This window comes from Homalodisca vitripennis, chromosome 2, assembly GCF_021130785.1.
Source record: "Homalodisca vitripennis isolate AUS2020 chromosome 2, UT_GWSS_2.1, whole genome shotgun sequence".
In the NCBI taxonomy this organism is placed as follows: Eukaryota; Metazoa; Arthropoda; class Insecta; order Hemiptera; family Cicadellidae; genus Homalodisca; species Homalodisca vitripennis.
The window spans coordinates 212,672,072-212,692,861 of NC_060208.1; the positions used below are offsets into that span (position 1 = coordinate 212,672,072).

At 32.8% G+C, this 20,790-nt stretch overlaps 1 protein-coding gene across 3 annotated transcripts in view; it reads left to right on the forward strand.

The window, feature by feature from the left end:
• LOC124355388 (ATP-binding cassette sub-family C member 4-like) overlaps nucleotides 1–20,790 on the forward strand; it is a 107,048-nt gene that overhangs the window by 73,958 nt on the left and 12,300 nt on the right. For all 3 annotated transcript variants that reach the window (XM_046806512.1, XM_046806511.1, XM_046806513.1), the window contains exons 17-21: nucleotides 1,598–1,717; nucleotides 6,356–6,435; nucleotides 10,904–11,054; nucleotides 12,113–12,219; nucleotides 17,899–18,016. In XM_046806512.1, coding sequence (XP_046662468.1) covers nucleotides 1,598–1,717; nucleotides 6,356–6,435; nucleotides 10,904–11,054; nucleotides 12,113–12,219; nucleotides 17,899–18,016 — 576 coding nt within the window. The remainder of the gene's footprint in view (nucleotides 1–1,597; nucleotides 1,718–6,355; nucleotides 6,436–10,903; nucleotides 11,055–12,112; nucleotides 12,220–17,898; nucleotides 18,017–20,790) is intronic.

Sequence of the window (20,790 nt, forward strand, 5' to 3'; positions counted from 1 at the left end):
TAGTAATAGTAATATTAATAATAATAATAACAACAACAACAACAATAATAATAATGATGATGATGATTACAATAACAATTATATTTATAACATTAATAATTGTAGCAATATAAGTAAAAGTAACAAAACAATACAAATAACAAACAAGTATCCTTAAAAATGTTAAATTCAATTGTATAATGCTTATAATTGTAAGCAAAGAATGTAGAAAGTGTGCAAGGTAAAAAGCTAAAGTGTTACACATAACAGCTCCCCCAACCCAACAGGATTGATTGATCCTCATTATCCGCAAACACACCAACAGAGTAGTAGGCTCCTTGCACCAGTAGGCGCCTTAGCTTCCTCTTATACAGTGGTTTCCTATTTTCTACACGCAAGTCTAAGAGAGCTTGTTGAACGGTTTAGCTCCAACCTCAGATGGTACAGCTTCGTAAGCCTTGAGCTTGTGCTGCGTAGATCTAAACGTATCCCGTCCTCTGGTATTGTAGTCATGAACGTCCCTGCCCCGCGTCACCTCACATTTGTTAACGACAGTACAAGACGGTCTTGTATATGTAGAGAGCTGGGAAGGTTAACAAATCTAGTTCTCTAAAACAATCCCTACAGGATTCTCTAATTCATATTTTTGCAATGATTCGTACCGCTTTCTTCTGAAGGACGAAACACCTCTGTACTAGTTTTCGTACACACACAACTGTACAAAGTTGACGGAGTTATGGAATATTCACAAACTCAACTTGACTAAGTATTCTATTACATTTGTTCATTTGTCGTCGGACTGTATCACTCTAGAACAAAGAGTTTTACCGACTTTAAACTGTTCAGAAAATTTATTCGAATAATTTATCACTACTGTTAGACATGCTAATAACATTTCATCATGGGGGATTTAAAATTCTCTGGGTAAAGACTTAAACACTTAAAATTAAAAACAATGTTTAGTTTATTAATTAATTTAATTACATTTACGGGAGCAATAACACAAGATTTCGTTTAATTCAACCTGGAAGGGAACCGAATCTTATAAAAATGGAAATTTTACTGCAGATTTATAAAGGAAAGAAACCAATTAATTTTAATTAACTGGATGATAAGTTTGTGAGTGATCTATTAATTTCCCATAACTCCTCCTGACAAAGCTGTCTGTTAAAACAGTTTTTAAAATGTGCTTAATGGTTTTGAAAAAGACCATACTTATGACTATCAAATTGTTTCTCCTTAATCGATATGTAATAAAATGTTATAAAATTACATCAAATGAAATAAATGAACGATAGAAAATTAATTATATATTAATTTGAATAAATATAATTGAATTGAAATAAATATACAGTAAAATACGTTATAACAGAGACTGTAAAGTCTAATATGAATTAAATATAAATTAGTAATATCTAAGTGTTGTTCTTTATGACATTACATTATTTTATGGACTGAATAAATTTACTTTTTTATTATAATTAAGTGCTAAAATAAAAAAAATACATTTGTATTACTAAAAAGAGTTTATTAAATGTGTTGTATTTAAGTTTAAATGTATGAGATAAATTAGTTAAATAGTACTAAAACCAACTGATATTATTTTATTATTGTACAGGCGTGGCGGTCAACTACAATGTGTCATTAATGTTGAACAGGGCTGCCAACTGCATACACGACTGTCTGGTCAAATCCTTCCTCCACTCTCCCATCACAATCTTAGACCAGCAGATATTGAGTGAGTATTGAAACAATAATGGTATACTGTTTGGTTTTTGTATTTTCAACTGTAATGTTTTAAAAACTTGGTCAGTCTGTTATGTAAGTAAATTTTCGACGCAGTGTTAATTGGAAAACGTACATGTAAAGTGTTCTAACCTAGCATGTTTTCTCGAATAAAGTTTGGATCCAACCCTACTGTAACATAAGGGGTTTTAAAATCATTGTATATTTACTTAGAACAGAATAAGGTTCGAATTAAAGGAAGCAACGGGCACTAACTGAGTTAGGGATACCCAGCAGGGATCACTTCTGGCTGGTCTACACCTTCCAGTTGAACCTACCACTGGGCACAGCAAGAACCGATGTGTCACTTCAATCTGGGCAACCTTATGCATGTCAAGGAGCGGCATATAACTAACCGCAAATGTGGAAATTCTTGGGTGCAAGGGCAGTTCGATAGGTCTAGTCTACTGCGGGAGATGACTATTGGGGTTTGGTGGGGTTCGTTCCCTAAGTATGAGAGGTTCCTTCTAGCCTCAACAAGGGTGTGCCACCCCATGCCTGCTTTGACTGGAGAGGCTGGTTCAGAGCTGACCTCCCCTTCTTTCGAGGGTAGATGACTTGAGATTAGTGCCGTAATTCTTCCTCATGGATCTCGATAGGAGGCGGCCCCTAATCTTACCCATCCTGAATATCCTCTCACTCTGGAAGCAACGCTAAGGTCCTTGTAGATCTAAGTGCAATTAATAATTACTAAGAGAACAAGACAAAAACTGAGTTACGGAGGAGCAAGATAATTATTAAAAAATTAAATATGGAAATTACGATGGTTTACTTATGGTTCCGGAGTATCACTGTTTTCCTAGCCAGAAAACTGAAGTCCACTGGTAGACTTCCTTGGGTAGAAGGGTAATTGGTTGGTTGGATGTACACGTCCCTTTACATCGATCACCGTGAGTAGGATTCGTTTTGAGTTCCAAAATTTGGCAAAATATGCCCAGGACTTTACAGGATCTCAGAGGCACAAATGGATGTAGCACGATAGATACAATACTATGGGACCAGCGGAGATAAATTACATAAATATACTAATTAAGCTTCGAGGGATATTTAAACAACACTTTACTTTTAGAAGGAATCCATAAAAACCTCAAATTAGGGTGGACGAGATGGTTCTTCAAGAATATATTAACACAAGAGAGTGAACAGGGAGAGACGAGCGCTAGACACCTTAGGGGCGACAGCCACGAGAGTATTTTGGGGTAGTGATGGGGGAATCGAATACTTAAAAGAATCGAATACAGTTTATTCAAAACACACTTGTATTCGAATACTTTTTCTAACATACAAGTCTAGACTTGTCTATGAAATTATTTTTTCATAGTCCAGTTATATACATATATATTTATTGTATTTATTATTTACAAAATGTATTTATTAATTGAATATTTGTATAATTATACATTTTGTCAAGTTTGAACATCTTAAATTAATTATTCCAAATTATGAATCTTCCCTTAATTATTCTTTTGATAGTCCAGATATATACATTACTGTATTTATTACTTCTAAATGTATTTATTAATTTAGTACTTGTACAATTATATATTTTGTCAAGTTTTAATATTTTAAATTACTTATTCCAAATGATGAATATTCCCTATATTCTCCTTTTCATATGCCTGATATATATACACATATATTATATTGTATTGATTATTTACAAATGTATTTATTAATTGAATATATATACATAATATATATATATATTTAAATATATATATACACAAGTACATTTAGTTAAGTTTGAAAATTTTTAATTACCTATTTCAAATCACAAATCTCTCCTTAATTATTATTTTCATACTCCAGACATATACACATATATTATTGCACTTATTATTTACAAATGTATTTATTGATTGACAATTTGTAAAATTAATTATAAATTTTGTCAAGTTTGAAAATGTTTAATATTACTCATTCAAAATTATGTATCTTCCCTTCGTTATTGTTTTCATAGTTCAGATATGTATATATATATATATATATATATATATATATATATATATATATATATTATTGTAATTATTGTTTACAAATGTATTTATTAATTAAATATTTGTACAATCATACATTTTGTCAAGTTTGAACATTTTAAATTACCTATTCCAAATTATGAATCTCCCCGTACTTATCCTTTTCATAATCCAGATATATTCATCTAAAACTCCGATGAATACAAATACGAATACAGCTCTTGAATATTTTATTTGAATACTATTAGCCCTAACGAATGAATACTGTACATTTGGAATTCGATTCCTGCAGAAAAATTGTGTTCATTTCAAAAGTATTAGAATTCACTTTGAGGTATTCGAATATTTTCGACTATTATACTATTCGATTCTCCCATCACTAGTGTGGGGTCAAGACGAAGAATACAGGAAGAAGAGCAAACGTCCTCCTCCGTAGACTAATGGATATAGTCTCGGCTCTCTAACTGAGAGATCACGGGTTCAAATCCCGGGGAGGGCCAATCAGGAATAAACATGATAGCCAGTGTTCAATGAAGCCGTCATAGCTTAAAGCTGAGGCTTAAAAAAGAGGAAAAAAAAGAATAAAGAAGAGCAAACCTTGCTGGTCTTGGCGTACACCAAACGTGAAAATTACTTTGAATGCTATCATACATATTTTTGGAATATCTCATTAGTATTCACTACTTATAACATAAAATAAAATGTTTACAGTCAATTTAATTAAACTAGAACTATAAGGAAACCCATAGAGATTGCAAGGAACATTGAATAAAAAATATGATCAACAAGTGCTACTGTTACGAGACTGCAGTCTCTCGGGGACACCGTGGAGTCAGATTGTTTTCTGCAACTAGAACTTTGGCAGTCCCCAGGGCGAGATGAAATGAACTGCTAACACCTACCTACTTGTGCTACAACGGTTCCCAGATTGAATGTTTAACTTATTAACTTCGTTAAAGTCCTTTTCTTATTGAATAATCCACTTTCAGAACTAACGGTATTAAATGGTAATTTTATTTGAATTGGTATTGAATACTATTTTTAGTATTGAATCACAAGAAGTTTGATTCAGTATTATTGATTATTATTTAAATACTAACGGACAACCATTAAAAGTTACGGAGAAATAGTTTAGTTCTCATTACGTTTTAGAGGATGGGTTGCTTTGGTTTGATTGTTTTCGTATAAGTATTTTCAATTTACCAACTCAGACATCTAAAATGTAGGACAGTCCAGCTGACCACCGGTCTAAGAGGTTGGACTTTGGAGTTAGAGATAGTCTGTGACAGCAGCGGTTTTATCAGTACTCTTTATCTTGTAACATGTCGACTCTCCTTATCTTTTGATAAGATTCTCGAACAGGTTATCTAATCTCCATAAATGTATCTAAGGAAACAAACAGAGAGTCTTGTGCTCCTTTACTGTTCAGATAACAAAATAAACAGGAAATGTGAACTGTCTACAACATACTGGAGGCAATAACAAAAAACAACGTAAAACCTCTGCCTTATATCCATATATTAATCTATTTAAACTCTTTGTAATTTAAAAACACTGATTCCAGACAGATTTAAACTGACTTTTAATAGATTTTACATTGATTCGAAACAAATTTTACAAGGAATGTTAAGATTAGTTTTGTAGAAGAAAGACTTTTTACTTCGTCGATAGAGAGGATTGGGTATACGATTTCGTGTACTAGTACTATAGAACATGCGGTGTTGCTATATAATACAGTAATGCGGAAAAAAATTATTGTTATATGTATAATACTTTAAGATCCACATACCACCAAGATACAGAATAGATAATAATCCTGTACATAGCAGTGAAAGGGTTAATGTTCGTACTTAGGTTGCTTAGCGTAGCTATGGTAGGAAGGGTTGATTCCATTGAATTTTGAGTTTAACAACAGTTCACATTCCTTTTATTGCAGCGTCTGCTATCTGACGCTGACGGAGTCAGACTTGACTCCTGAAATCTGGAGTCATGTTCGTCCGTAGAGATCCAAGAAAGTCAACGACGAAGAAGCTCAAAACGAAGCACTTACATCGTTTCGAATTCAGATACACCTATAAATAGGTGAAGCGGTAGTCTCATTGTCTCAATTGAGTACCTGATGAGACAACGAGACCACCACTTCATACCCTATAGTAATGTATTTTGTTGTCTATGTGTTTCTGATGTCGAAATGATGTAAATGCTTCGTTTTGAACTTCTTCGTCGTCGACTTTCTTTGGATATCATCAGACGAACATGACTCCAGATTCCAGGAGTCAAGTCTGAGACAGCGTCAGATAGCAGACGCTGCTATAAAAGGAAGATGAACTGGAGCTAAACTCAAAATTCAATCAGGTTGCTTATTGTTGTATAATACTCTGACATTTCACGATTTATTGCGGTGTCGTCATAACACAATAAAACGTAATCACTGCTACTAAAGTTTTAAATTAAAAATGTGAGATTATCTTATTTGTATGCATGAATTGAAGCAGCTTCTCAGCATCTGTGTCTTTTTATTGAATACTAAATGTTATGTAGTAAATTTAATTTTGAAGGATATTAACACATAACTGCCAAATCCATTTATGCCAAAACCTTTTTATGTTTCTTAGACAAAATATTCAGCTGTCTCTCACAAGATGTCAGGGTTCTGGACGAGTTCTTAGTTCCAGCATTTCTCAACTTGTCACAGGTAAAAATTAAAAATATTCCTTATTAAATTAGTATAATTTTGAAAATACTCCACATAATGTGTAACAACTATATTGTAGTTTTCATTCCGTCTTGACATAATTAACGTAATTGCATTTTCTTCAAGGATCATTAGATCGAAGAGTAATGTTACATCTGCTTCATATTTTGCATCACTTATAAAACTTGTTTGATTAAGTAAATTGTAACTTATCAAATGTAAGTCACCAGTAACTCAGCCAAACAAGGAATCTGAATTCTTCAATAAATTCAATAAAAAGAGGGAACTTCTTAAGAGTTTTGAATCCAGGAGACCCTATTAAATTGTTTTCAGTAACAAGTAATAGATAAAGTAGCTATGGTGGGAAGAGTTGATTGAATGTGGATGTTTAGTTGAATGAATCCGTCGCTTTTTTTGAATAAATTCTGTCGAACATAACTCCCAATCTCAGGAGTCAAATCAGTGACAGCGTAGGATTTCAAAGGCTGCACTAAGAGTTATTCTACATTAACATTCAATCAACCATTCCCAGCATTGCTTCGTAATTTGTAGAAAACTCGGTTGTTCCACTTTGCTTTGGGAACCTGGCTAGAACATCTAAGTACACTCAATAGTTTTCCTGGTGGGATAATGAGAATACCTCTTCACCTAGATTACACTATATTTTGTAGCCTAGGATGTCGAAACGATGTTGAGGACATCTTGAGCTTCTTCTTCATTTTTTTGGATCTCTTCAGATGAACATGATTCCAGATTCAAGGAGACAAGTCTGTGATAGATTCAGATCTCAGACGCTGCACCAAGAGGAAGGTGAACTTCAGCTAAACTCAACACTTACAAATAGTAGATACTAAACACAAAATGAACACGATATGGAAATATCGGTCTATAATGAAAGCAATAACCCAATAACTAGCTCAAATACTTGTTTTATCTATTTATTACCATCACTGTTTAAATACGAGTTAACTCACACACGTAATAATGTTAACTACTTTTGTTTGTTTACTATTATGCTAAGGGCTGAAATGGTGACATTCTTGGGTACTTTGGGATTATACCGACCACACCTGTATGAAGTACACAAAAATATAAATTTATAGAAACAAACATGATAGAACGAAAAAACAACTGTTTAATTATAAAATTACAAACTTACAAGTGTTTCCAGGTATTGTGATCGGTATTGTTGTCGCTGTTATCTTATCTTTCTCGAGAATCCCGATTACGGCAGGCCGCGCGGCATCACATGATTTGCACGGTACATAATTGCCTTTCCATTACAATTCAATTTATATTTCTGATCAGCCCCTCTAGAATTTGATATTTTACTGATAGGTACTATCTCGAGGGATGTTTTTCTTTCGTCGACATCAGCGCGGGCTTTGGCAGCACCTAAGGTGCTGCCAAAGCCCGCGCTGATGGCCGGAGGCACTAACATTTTGGGTGGTGGAGTGTGATCAAGAATAAAAACAAGTTTTGAGTGTTTGTTCAATAAAGAGTTTAGTAATGTTTGTTTTTGTTGAATTTTTGTGTTTGGAGAAATGTAGGGGTAAAACACGGAAGTAAAACAAAGCGACGAACCAGCTGAACGGGCGGCGAGACTCTGCAATCACGTTATCTACTAGACCGCTCGACTTTGACCTCTGTCTGAGGATGGGGAGGGGTTTGCGATAAGACAATTCCTGTTTTATATTGACGAAATATTGTTCTACGCTAATCTAGTAATCAGTAGAAGCAAAATGTCAAATAACGATTCATGTCTGGGTGTGGTCGGTATAATCCCAAAGTACCCATTCTTGTATAATTTTCAGCTTTAATTTCAAGTAATTCTTCTTAAATAATCATATCTAAGTGCGTGTTTGGGTATTGCTGCAGGTGTACGATTGGTATTTGGAAATAACACTTTTTATAGTGTTTTAATGAATATGTATTGTATAACTCTAAAACAAAGCACACAAGTAAATGGTTTAATTATACATACGGGAGTAGCAATTATGCAGGCAGGCTCAATGGTTTTGAAAATAACGGAATGAATGTATGAAACACACTTTTACAAATTACTCAGCATATGTGTTTATACTGAACTTCATCATATAAAGTTTAATCCCTCGAGCAGCTGTTTAACTCCTTGAGATCAACAGATTTCAGAAACTCGTGTTCAACATTATTACACGAAATGTAACGTAGTAACATATGATATGATTTGATAAAATACATTGTGATGTAATACAGTGAGCACATATTATGTGATATGTATATATAAATTGTGTCATATAAATTGAACATCTGTTTAAATAGTCGACAGGTGTATATTTATTTGTTTTGTTTATTATTTAGTTAGAGGTTAATGTTCACACTGAAGATGGTTTAATACCGAAACACGTGTCTGAAATAAAAGAATTTTAAAAGGGTTTTAGTTTACAATTTATTACTAATATATATATATATATATATTATATATATATATATATATATATATATATATATATATATATATATATATAAACCGATTTAATGAACTAGTTACAATCCAGTTATTTATACGATAAATTGCTTTGAATATGTCGACCTATTCATAAACAAAATAGAATGTATAATTTTTACACGTGAGTGCTTAACACGCATGTATCTAAAATTTACAGTAATGAAACATATTCTTCATTTCAAAATTCAAAAAATGTAAAAATGTTAAATAGACTCCTAGTTTTTAATTGGGATATAAACTTATTAAAATTAAATTTCACTATTATGGACACTCAAATATATGGAAGTCAAATTCCAGATTGACAAAAAAATTATTACATCAATGTAACAGTACCTCGTTCATTAAAATCTGTCCTTAATTTTAAAAAGTTTTGGGCATGTTAATTTTTAATAAACATGAATTTATATTGAAAAGTCGTAAGGGTTTAGTCACTTGAATATATTTTCACAAACCTACTGGTTTTCGTGTAATTATCATTAAATATTTAAATAATCTCCACTTGGGATGTTTATAAAATGGAAAATAAATATTTAAAAAAAATGTTACATCTGAGTTAGTAAAATATCTGTTAAATTGCATATCAATATCTTGAATGGTGCTAATGTAACTGAACTTGTTAACATTTCCTGGAAAATTGTGAAACGTACATTTTCTTGTAGAGTGCTCTGAAGTGGGAAAATAAAAAAACTAAATGTAATTTAATTAATAGATCTTCTAAAGCTTTTTTCATTACATTATCTTAAGTAACCAAGATAACAAGAGGGAAACGGTTCTTTACATCTCCGCTATGTAACACTGGGGTGGTTTGAAAGAGTTTAGACTCAAAGAGCGATGTTAAATTTGTTATAAGTGGTTGTACCCTCACAGGGAGAAAACAACGTGTTTGTTTCTAAAATATACAAATTGTTTAGACAATGAGAGCAACACAATAATTTACACGGTTAATACTTACAGTGGCTCATTAAATGACAATGTGCTTTAAAGAGCTGTTTTCATATCTGTTTTGTAAAATTTTAATTATTTTCATTGCGCAGGGTTTCCCTTACAGCTATAATATGGCTCTTCACTTTATTCATACACTTATATCGCCTTTAGGCTTCAAATGTACATCGTTTAGAGAAAGTGAAAATGATTTCATTTCACTTTTGTTGGATAACAGCAAAATAAAGTATGTACATGGATAAATGCGTTAAAAACGAACGAGATACATTTTGGAATTATATATCTAACAGTGTCTAAAGGTTTGAGATAGCGATGTTGAGATGGTTTATAACCATACAGATTTATTTACTAACCAAAAACGAACTCTTTTAATCAGTGTAACCTTAAAGTGTTCCAAAGATCACTGAATAATCACTCTAAAATCATATTTAAAATTTGTCATTTTAAGGAACTACTCATTCTTATATGTGAGGACTGATCAGCTTCACCTTGTCTCAAATACACGAGTTTGTAATTTGACGTGGTGTAAAGATCAGGACTCCCAAAATGAGATAATTTAATGTTAATGAAATTAGAACAAATAGGCATAGCGGTTTTTAATAATTAAATGATCAGTCTATATTTACGTGTTTACTGCAGTGATTTTACTCGGGTTTTATGAAAGTAGAATAAGGTACAAAACAAGACTTTTCATGCCTTTTCTTGTCCTTTAAATATGCCTGAGAATTTGCACTTCGACCTTCTAAATGATATTGTATCATTTTCACTGCAAAACTTGAATATACCCTAGTCATGAAACTGGAAATGATTCATTATTATTCAATAATGTTCGCTTACTCATAACAGTATAAATGAGTTCTAAAGCTTACAAGCCCACTTTATAGAATAAATATATAGTCAGGAATATGGTATGACAATGACCAAAGATATAACTTTTCCAGAAGTGCTGACATTAAACGACTGCTATCTGCAACTTATTATAAAATGTACTTGTACCTAAAATATAAGGTTTGCTGCTAGAGGGTGTTATGTTGGCAGCATTGCTTGCTGCTGATTGGTTGTCTAGGTCTGGTAGTGATGGCGTACCAGTGGTTCATCATCCCGACTTTGTTGTTGGTGGCATTTACATTCTACCTCTTCAGTCTGTGCTTACCGACAACCAAGGCTTTGGAGATAATCGAGACAAAATGTGAGTAAACAACCCAATCTAGAGATAAGTAGTTGATTATCCACAACCAATTATTTGTTACATTCACATTCTACCTCTTCAGCCTGTGCTTGCCGACAACCAAGGCTTTGGAGATAATCGAGACCAAACGTGAGTAAACAACCAATCTAGAGATAAGTAGTTGATTATCCACAACCAATATTGTTTGTTGCATTCACATTCTACCTCTTCAGCCTGTGCTTGCCGACAACCAAGGCTTTGGAGATAATCGAGAACAAATGTGAGTAAACAACCAATCTAGAGACAATTACTTGATTATCTGCAAAAATGTTTGTTATATTTATATTCTACCTCTTCAGCCTGTACTTGCCGACGACCAAGGCTTTGAAGATCATCTCAAGACCAAAAATGAGTAACAACCCTATATTTTAAACATAACTCTGCAATAAGTATACATTAGAAAAGCAAAATCTTTTTGTCAATAAAACACTAATCCTGTTTTTTACTTCGTAAATTCTTGTAAGCAATATCAAATATGAATCAAGGCGTTAGTATTCCTTGTAAAAATATATCTTAACTATGTGTTGAATAAGTAATAGAAGTAACCCTTCTTCCTGCAGGAGATCAAATGCTTTAGGCAGAGCTAATAGGAACTGGAAATATAGCTGATAAACCATTATGTAGTCAGGTTTCATCAAAAGAACTTTTCAATAAAGCATCACTAGCTCAGGTGCGGACTTTGTCTATTCATGAATGTACTTAGGCAAAACTGGAAGTCCAAACTCTCATTGATGAAGTTTTGTTTACTTCCATTACGTAATCCAAAAATTAAGCCAAAGGGTCTTTTTTGGGTGCTACGAGTTCGTCACTGGTGATCCTTTTGTTCTCGTCATGTCTGATTTAAAAAAAAAAGAAAATCTCCGTAGAAAATCTTTAAAACTTTGGTTTCTAAGTGATACATTATCTAATATCAGGGGCTTGCAATCAGCATGGATGTGTTCTAGGAACACATGTGTTAGGCTATCATGACAAGTAGTGCTTACTGTGACCTAATTCTGTTCGGATGTACTTGTGTTTAGTGTGGAGACCCGTAGAAGCCTACTTCCAGCTGAGTGAAGATGAGATCGTGACGCTGCGGTCTCTTAAAGCCAGCGATTTCTACCGAAGACAATTTGCTGAACATCAGGTAGTTTTATTGCTTCTAGTATGATATTACTAGTAATATTTACTATTTATATTATCAGTAATTTGTGAAATAAAGCATAGAATGTATTGTTAGATCCAAGTGTTTAGTTTTTCTTTTTGTTGTTTGGGAATTTAATTACATTTGAGATCACATAACACAATGTAGGCTGGTTAGATCACTCTTCTTTCCCTGACCCTTGTGCCAAAGATTTCCATTAACGCGGGAAAATGTATTTCATTATTGACACTAACTATGCTACACTGCATTTTCGATTTTTCTAGCATTTTGTATGTACAGAACATATATAAGCTCAAAAGACTGTCAGGTTGAAAGCAAAGCAGTGCGAAGTAGTTATCCTTACAACATTTAAGTTATCGAAAGTTAAACCGAATCTTTTGAAGGTAATTATTTCACAGTTTACTTGACTGTTCGTTCATTAAACAAGTGATTCATTATTTTCCATTGCTTAAAAAATATCTGTTTATTTTGTACTGAATGGACGAAACACATGGGGTTGGAGATTACTGACGTCATAGTAACAAATACTGATTTTGCCACGTTGCTGCAAGAATTAACTAAAATTATATATTTTGGGCATGGTGGTTCCAATTCTTTTTTGAAATTTTCCTGCGAACCTAATCACTTAATAAAACTATAACTTCCCTTCACTTCGATGACGAATTACACACGCGGGGTCAGCATCTTAGCTGAGGAAGATTTAATCAAAGTAATCCTCAAAGATCATTCTAGGACTCAAGAACTCGATGATGAACTCAAAGTTAGACTCAAACTCGTCTAAATCAAAATCGCGACGGTATTAACCATTTATCTAGAAACAATCACGACAACGTTGTCTCGGAAGAAGGACATCACTACAACTTATATATGTTTTAATCTGGCATATAGAACATCATCATAGTTAAGTTACTCTACTATTTACAAATTTACTTTATATTACATTCAAAATAGGAGTATCGCTTGAAAGGGCTAGTTTATAACACGAAAATGTTAATTTTATTCATGGACAAGGCGCGCGAGGTGGTAATCGTTGAGCTGTAGAACGGCTACAAAGTTCAAGAGAGAAAAAATTACTGCGCGTGCCAATTAGGTTATTATTCCGTCAAGAATTTAGTTCCAAGAACACGGTAGAAAAACACCACTAACCAGTAACGAGTAACAGGGTTGGAAAAATATATATTTTTATAAGAAATACAACAAATTAACGGCACAATTTGAAAATGACAAACCACGAAACACCTATTTTTATATTTGATACAGATAAAAATATCATGAACGTAATAAAATTATTTCGACTTGGTTTTAATTTCATTCGGAGAGAATAATTGAAGAATAATTGTACCACGGACAAACCAGTAAAAAATCCCTCAGAAAAAGATTCCCCCGGATCACTCACAGATGGAACAGCCATTTTGCATATCGATGATGTTCGCTCGTATCGTATGGAACGGAGATTTAATTTATTGGCCAGTCACTCCCACGTGACGTAGGCTGGATATACAGTGGTTTTGTCGTGGGTTGTATCGGTATCTCTTACACTCACCACGAATACAATACAAATACAAAGATCTCTTATACAAATACAATACAAATATGACAATTTATTGTAGTGGGAAGTTTTAAAAGTATATTTCGAAAACTCAATGACTAATTTGAAATTTTAAATCATTAAATTCAAATGATTTTACTTCTCTTCATAAAAGGTCAATATATCTTCACATCCCTTACTAATTTCTGTTACATTTTAGTTTTTTGTTTACATTTAGATTCCGTATCTTTTATTATTAGGTTATTCGCGTTAATAATAATACTCATGGAAGCATAAAAACAATAATCATAGAAAATTTATTTACAATTTTAGATTTACATAAAATTAAATAACGAGTGACTCAGTCTCTTCAAATAGACGTCCATGAAGGCCCGGGCCTCAAGAAAATTGTCTGGAAAAACCGGTCAGAGTACGGCCTCCATATAATAAATTATCCTACTGCTTGTAAGGTACAGTATCCCGTTTGGAAAAAGTTACTATGAGTGTCTGTAACTCTCAGCGAGTGTATGGATTTGGGACTCAACGTAATTTGCTGTTTAGTTAGTTGAACAAATCTATTCAAGGTAGTAGAGTCCCGTTAATCCGACCTAATTGGGACCGAGCCCTACTCGGATTATGTGATTGTTCGGATTAGCCAGAATTACAGAAAAATACGGTTTTAAACTTGAGAATGGGTCTATTTTGTTATAGAATTATCAACATTGTTTATTAAAACATGTTTTCTGACTGTTGCATTGTATTTCTTGACAAATAAACGTGTTTGCGAATACTAAGGACATTTACGCAGACGGTGCAGCAGCGCTTAACCTTGCACTACGATACTTAGAGCAACAGGCTACTGCCACACCTGCCGATATCATGTTTATGACACGATGGCGAAACTACGCGTCATCCAATAGACTCTCTTCAATGCGACAGAAGACAATAACTGAATTTATGTCTTTTAACAATTAATATTGTACTCAATAATAATATCAGTACTGTTCGTCCAATTTTTGTTTGATTTCACTTCTTAATACAGTAATTTAACTCATACTTAACCTATAAGTTTCAATTTGGTACTGTATTTAACTTCATTATTTATGTACTGTACCGTACACAATTTGTCTTAATAAAATACTGTATGTCTATTTAATTAAAGTTTTCTTTGTTTATGTACGAAATGATGCACCAATTTTCATTTTTTAAGTAATTAGTTCCTATAACTGTTCATTATCGTTATAAATAATTCCTCCTGGACCTGTTCGGATTAACCGACGTTCGGATTACACGTGTTCGGATTAGCGTGACTCCACTGTACTTTAATTCCTTGATTTAGCGAAATAAATCACAGTTAGAATGAAAACAATTCTTTAAATATATACATACCTTGTATAACGGTGAGTTAAAATCATATTAATCTATAAGGATTTAATTGTAGTATATAAAGTTAGAAATGATATTCGGAACCAATAGAGGAATTACCTGTGATTCAGAAAAAGGTCATCAGTGTTTCTCCAAATTGTTCCATACCGATTAAGATAAACAAAAACCGGTTTTTATCGGGTGCGGCACTTACTCAGATTAGCTTATCAGTAACTGTGATTAGTTGTAAGACTTCTTGACTAATAGTTGTGTTGCAGTTGGTAATTTACTGCCGGTGTACAGTTCGAGGACTTTAGCTGTGCGCGCGTGACCTTGAGTGTGGGGTAATAGTCGGAAGGGGTGGCGGGGTAGCATTATGCGCTGCGTCCCGAAAACATTTTCCGTGACTCATGGGTAAAACCCTCCTTTCGGGAATCGTATTGGCCTAAATAAATCACCACTCTCACTAAAATCAGTCTGTTTAGTGACAGTGCTGATTGTGGTGGAATTAAATAATAAGATAATACCGAATAATACCAAAAATATGACTTATCCTTGTTTTTTAGTTGTTATAGTGTTGTTTAACGTGTTTTTGAAAATAACGTATTTGTTAATGCTAATCTTCAAATCGAAATCGTGAGTTTAAGCGATTGTTGCGCCTTCATCTCAGCGGCTAGCACGTAAACGCAACCCGCCACACATATAGCGTGTATTTGTTGAAAGGGTAGTATTAGGGCCCTACGTGCACAGCTAAATTCCTCCAACTGTATTTAAATAAAAGTAATATTTCTTTCATATGTGATGTGTTCAAGGACATTTCTATGTGGACGTGGTACATATTTCCTAGGGAAAGATATAGTTGAGTTCCTATTTTATTGTTGAATTTTCTTGATGGGTAAAGAAACATTTTCATATATGAAAGAATATAGTAGTTATGTGTTTTAGCATTAACAATAAGATCAGTCATTGTGGTATAAAAAACCAGCTCAATTCTTTGCACTAATATTGATATGCGTTTTGTTTTGTACATTTACGCATCGAATACAAAAGTAAAATGATTGTATATGTGAAATTAATTCTCTCAAATAATGATTTTGTTTAGAATTCATTCAACGTTTGTTTAGGAAATGTCTGGGTGAATTTAGTAATTGTGTGTATTATGATGTCAAGATTTTTATTCGGAGCATTCTAAGTAATATAAAAATCCAAAAGCAAAACCGGATATCCGGATGTGTTGATATTTGTTTCGCCAATCACAAATATTGCACAATCGTAATAATAAAACCAGTCGTAAGAGGTTAACAATGCTTGTTGTGTGTTTTACGGTAAACTAACGTGCTCCGTGTACTGCCTAGAGTGCGTACAAGAAGCAGAAAAATAATTCATGTAAACCTGACAAAAAATAAAATAGTTTTAATACTTTAATATATGTATTCTTGTATCTCATCCTCCTGTATTGACTTTGAGTTGACACTGAGCTCCTATTTCCTGAAATTGTGAAGAGTAAGTTTCAATTTGTGACCACTTCAAACAGTCCTTTCCTTTGATGTGTTTTGATTTATTTCCTAGGAACAGTTGGATTGGATATATTCCTAGAATATTAAATACCGTGTGCATGTCTGATAATCACTGTGCATGAACTTTATCAAGAGAATCCATGGAAACCCTATAGCCCATTTTGTTTAGATGGATGCAAGTGTATACTCTAAATATATTTTTGTTCCGTTGTTGCTGCAATAAAAATATAAGACAGCACCATTTCCTTCCAATATCCTAAAGTGGTTGTATACATACAGATGTGAAAATAAATCAAAATCCTTTTCAAGTTCTAAAAACTAAAGATGTATTTTAATTATAAACGACGATTGAAGCTTCGGTAACTACCGGTAAGTACCGAGGTATTTAGTGTAGTATTGGTTAATAATTAATTATTGTTATCATGAATTGACGTCATCATACGTTATAAATACTGTATTACCTTCAAGTGCTAAGATTGGTTGGTAATTGCTATTGATGAGCTGACTGAGGAGTTATACAATAATAATGTTTAATAGCATTAGAAAATGTTCTGATAATGTTAGGTAAAGCAATTTATCCTTCATTTTCTATTTTAAAACTGCTGATATTACAAATTTTATGACGTAGACTATGTATTTGATTAAACTTTTAAAGGGGGTTCTTTCTACACCAGATGTATTTTAATTTAATGGACTAAATATTTTTGAGACAAAACGGTTTAAACCCATTTACCGATTTTTATGACCTCCTCAGCAACCAAACCCTTGAATAAAACCACAATTTTTGAAATAATCGAACCTATTTTTTTTAAAGGTGCTTTGATCTTCATGAAATGAATCGTACCACAGCTGTAATACGCTAATTAGAACTTGTTAAAGTTAATATGCACACGATTACATTTTGCTACTGGCCTTTGAGAGGATCTTATAAAATAGAATTAGGGGGGTTATGAAAGTGCTATGGTTAAAGACAGAGTTTAAAAGTGCATTATATCTACCTCAGATCTACAATCTTACAATATTATAACGAATTTACTCTGGACTCTCTAAATTCTAAAGTGTGTTTCAGAAACTAAAGAAATGCAAAGTTTTCGACGTACTTGTGTTTTAAAGAAAAAACATAAAATATATCGTTTTAAATGTACAGAAAGTTAGTAAAATATGTTTTGGAGAAGTGTTGAAAATCTTAATATGTTTGAAAATATATTACTTCTCTTGCTCTGAAGTTCAAGGACGTACATTTTCTTCCAGGATCGTCACTCTTCGGCACTGTTCCTGCTACAGTCTGTGACGGAGGCCCTCAGCTTGTGGCTTAGCCTGGCCTGTGTGGCCTTCACCACCTGTATCACTCTGGTCTTCTACTTCATGGGTTAGTATCCCTGCATCCAATATGGTTTCTTTATGGAGTAGATGAAGATAGCAGGCATGCAGTCTTGATCAGGCCTCGCCTTGATCTGGACTCTTCTCAAGGAGAGAGCATATTTGCTGCCTCCTTATTCTGTTTGACAAGATCCTCCACGGTTATACCCAATATCGCTATGAAAGGGACCAGGGTATACGTCAAACATGGCATTGGGTTTCATGGGTGGCTGAATTCTTAACGATATGAATGTACATTTACAATTAAAAACGCTTATTTCGGAAAAAAATGTTAATGCCACATTTTAGAAATTGTGTACTCGTAAGACAAACAACCTACAGAATGATAATTTCTAAAAGGAACGCAAGAATTTGCTTGAATAGAGATTAGTAGAGCTGCCGTTTATTCAGTTTTTGTATTGTTGGCTATTCGCTGAGAACCTCAATTTGGACCATGTTTTGTCACAATAAGTTTGTTCTAAATCAGTTATTTATTATTGGATTTAAATAATTTTGGTATCATTAGATTTGTGATAAAACCTTATAATTCTTAATAAAAATTGCTGTTAAGATATTCAAAGTGTAAAAGTTTAAATGATCACCATTTTGAAAATACCAATATTAATTTAACTATATTTTTTTTACTAATTGGCCTTAGTATTATAAATATTTGAGCCAAATTTGATATAATTTTATTTATTAGTTTTTAACATATTATCTTTTAATAAAAAACACATACAGACAGACAGATGGAAACTAACCACTGGAGACCTTTGTTCATATGGTAAAATAGGTTTGTTTTGACCTGGGCAATAACGTGGTAAACCTTTATCCAAAGAGTTAGAGGTTATATATGCTTTCCATGTCTTACAACTGTAAATAAATAATAGCAGTCTTCACTATTAAAATTTGTGTACTTTTATTACAACTCCACAATTGAAAACTTAAACACTGAACATAAGATAAACATATGGTTTAATACCAACATATAAGTAATACATCTTATTCTTCAGGGTAATACATCCCTTCTTCAACTTCTGTCTATTCTATTGTGAAAACTGTATGCATAGTATATAGATCAGAACGTTATCATGCTGAAAATCATGGTGTACCTTCAACGCATTCTGATACATGATTCACAACATGTGTCAACCTATAGAATACACTGCGTTGGTCGATAAGAAGGTATAATAAAACACAAATTAAAATGTAGAATAATGAGTTCTGTGGAAATGAACAGAAATTCTTTCACACAGGACAGGTTTATTTAAGATCTGCATTACTAGTAATCGTTAAGTACTTACAAAATTGTATTACAAAACCGAAATTTGAATTTGAGGAAGAGGCTAAAGTTGTGATAATTTCCGAAAGGTCATATTTAGTTTATTTGAACGTCTTTTTACTCTATTATAGATAGTATTTTAAAATTAGTATTTAATTTATATTGGAATAAGTATATTTTTCTTGTGATTGGGTTACGCGGATAGATTTACACAATATTAAAGAATAATAGTAAATAAAATTAAGGCTGTTTGGAAAAAAGTTGAACGCGTAAAAAGAAAAGTACAGAAATTAATAAAACTAATTACAGTGGTACAAATCGAATTGTAAAAAAATATTAAATACTATTTGGTACGTTATGTAAATCTTTTCTTATATGTTTTGAATCAGCTGATTTTGCATGGATAAACTTAAAACGTTTGTTGTTGAGAGAATAAGTATAGAATTGAATACATCCCGTAGAAGGAGTTTTCTATTTTATTTTTCTCGTACTTCGATAACTGTGTTGTTTCCTGGAGCTAACATTTACTTCTACTATACATATTAAATTTATAACATCCATAAAATGCACAATATCATTGTTATATACAAGTCTCAGATACATTACAACAATAATAGGATGGCAAAGTCCGGTCGCATTTTGGTTGGCAAAGTATGGTAAAGTCACGTGACTTTCATACAGTGCTGAAGGAAACAGGATTTCCTGGAAATTTGCCATCGTTCGTCGATACAGAAAATCAGTAACTCTACGTTTCGAGATCTGCAATCTGATCTCTTCTTCAGGTAAATAACTAACCTAACACATAATTACAAAGTGAGTCGTAGGTGTTTGGTCATTGAATACAGACCTATATAACCTGCATTCTGTAGTTCATTATGAATAATTAGTGTTGTGTTTTATTTTTTATTAAATCCATTTTTTAGAGTTAGTGATGTTGACACACAACATGGTGGTTTTGATTCCTGACTGTACGTGTCACAACGCTCTGGTATGATTTTTTTATTGTGTTAGGTTAGTTATTTACCTGAAGAAGAGATCAGATTGCAGATTCGAAACGTACTGTTACTGATTTCTCGTATTGCTGAACGATGGCAAATGTCCGAAAAAATTCAGTTTCCTTCACAATCCTTCCATTGTCAAAAACTAACTTCAAACAAAGAACTTCAACATTATTTTCACTTTATACTTCTTGAAAACTTATTAGATCTAGATCTTGAAAATCTAAAATACATATTGCATTTTGTTAAAATATTAAGTATTGTTTCTGTTGGTCAAACAGTTAGAAATTTCTATAACCTATACATTGGTGCTTACATTATTCATACGTCAGAATCAAACAAACTCCTTTTTACTTGTCAATCCTTCCATGATGAATTTTTACAACTTTAAATTATTTACATATATGTATTTGTATGTTTGGCTTTAAGTCTGGATGTATTACGGAACGAAAATTAAGCTAAATAAAATAAAATACTAAATAAATTAATTAGTCTAATTTTTGT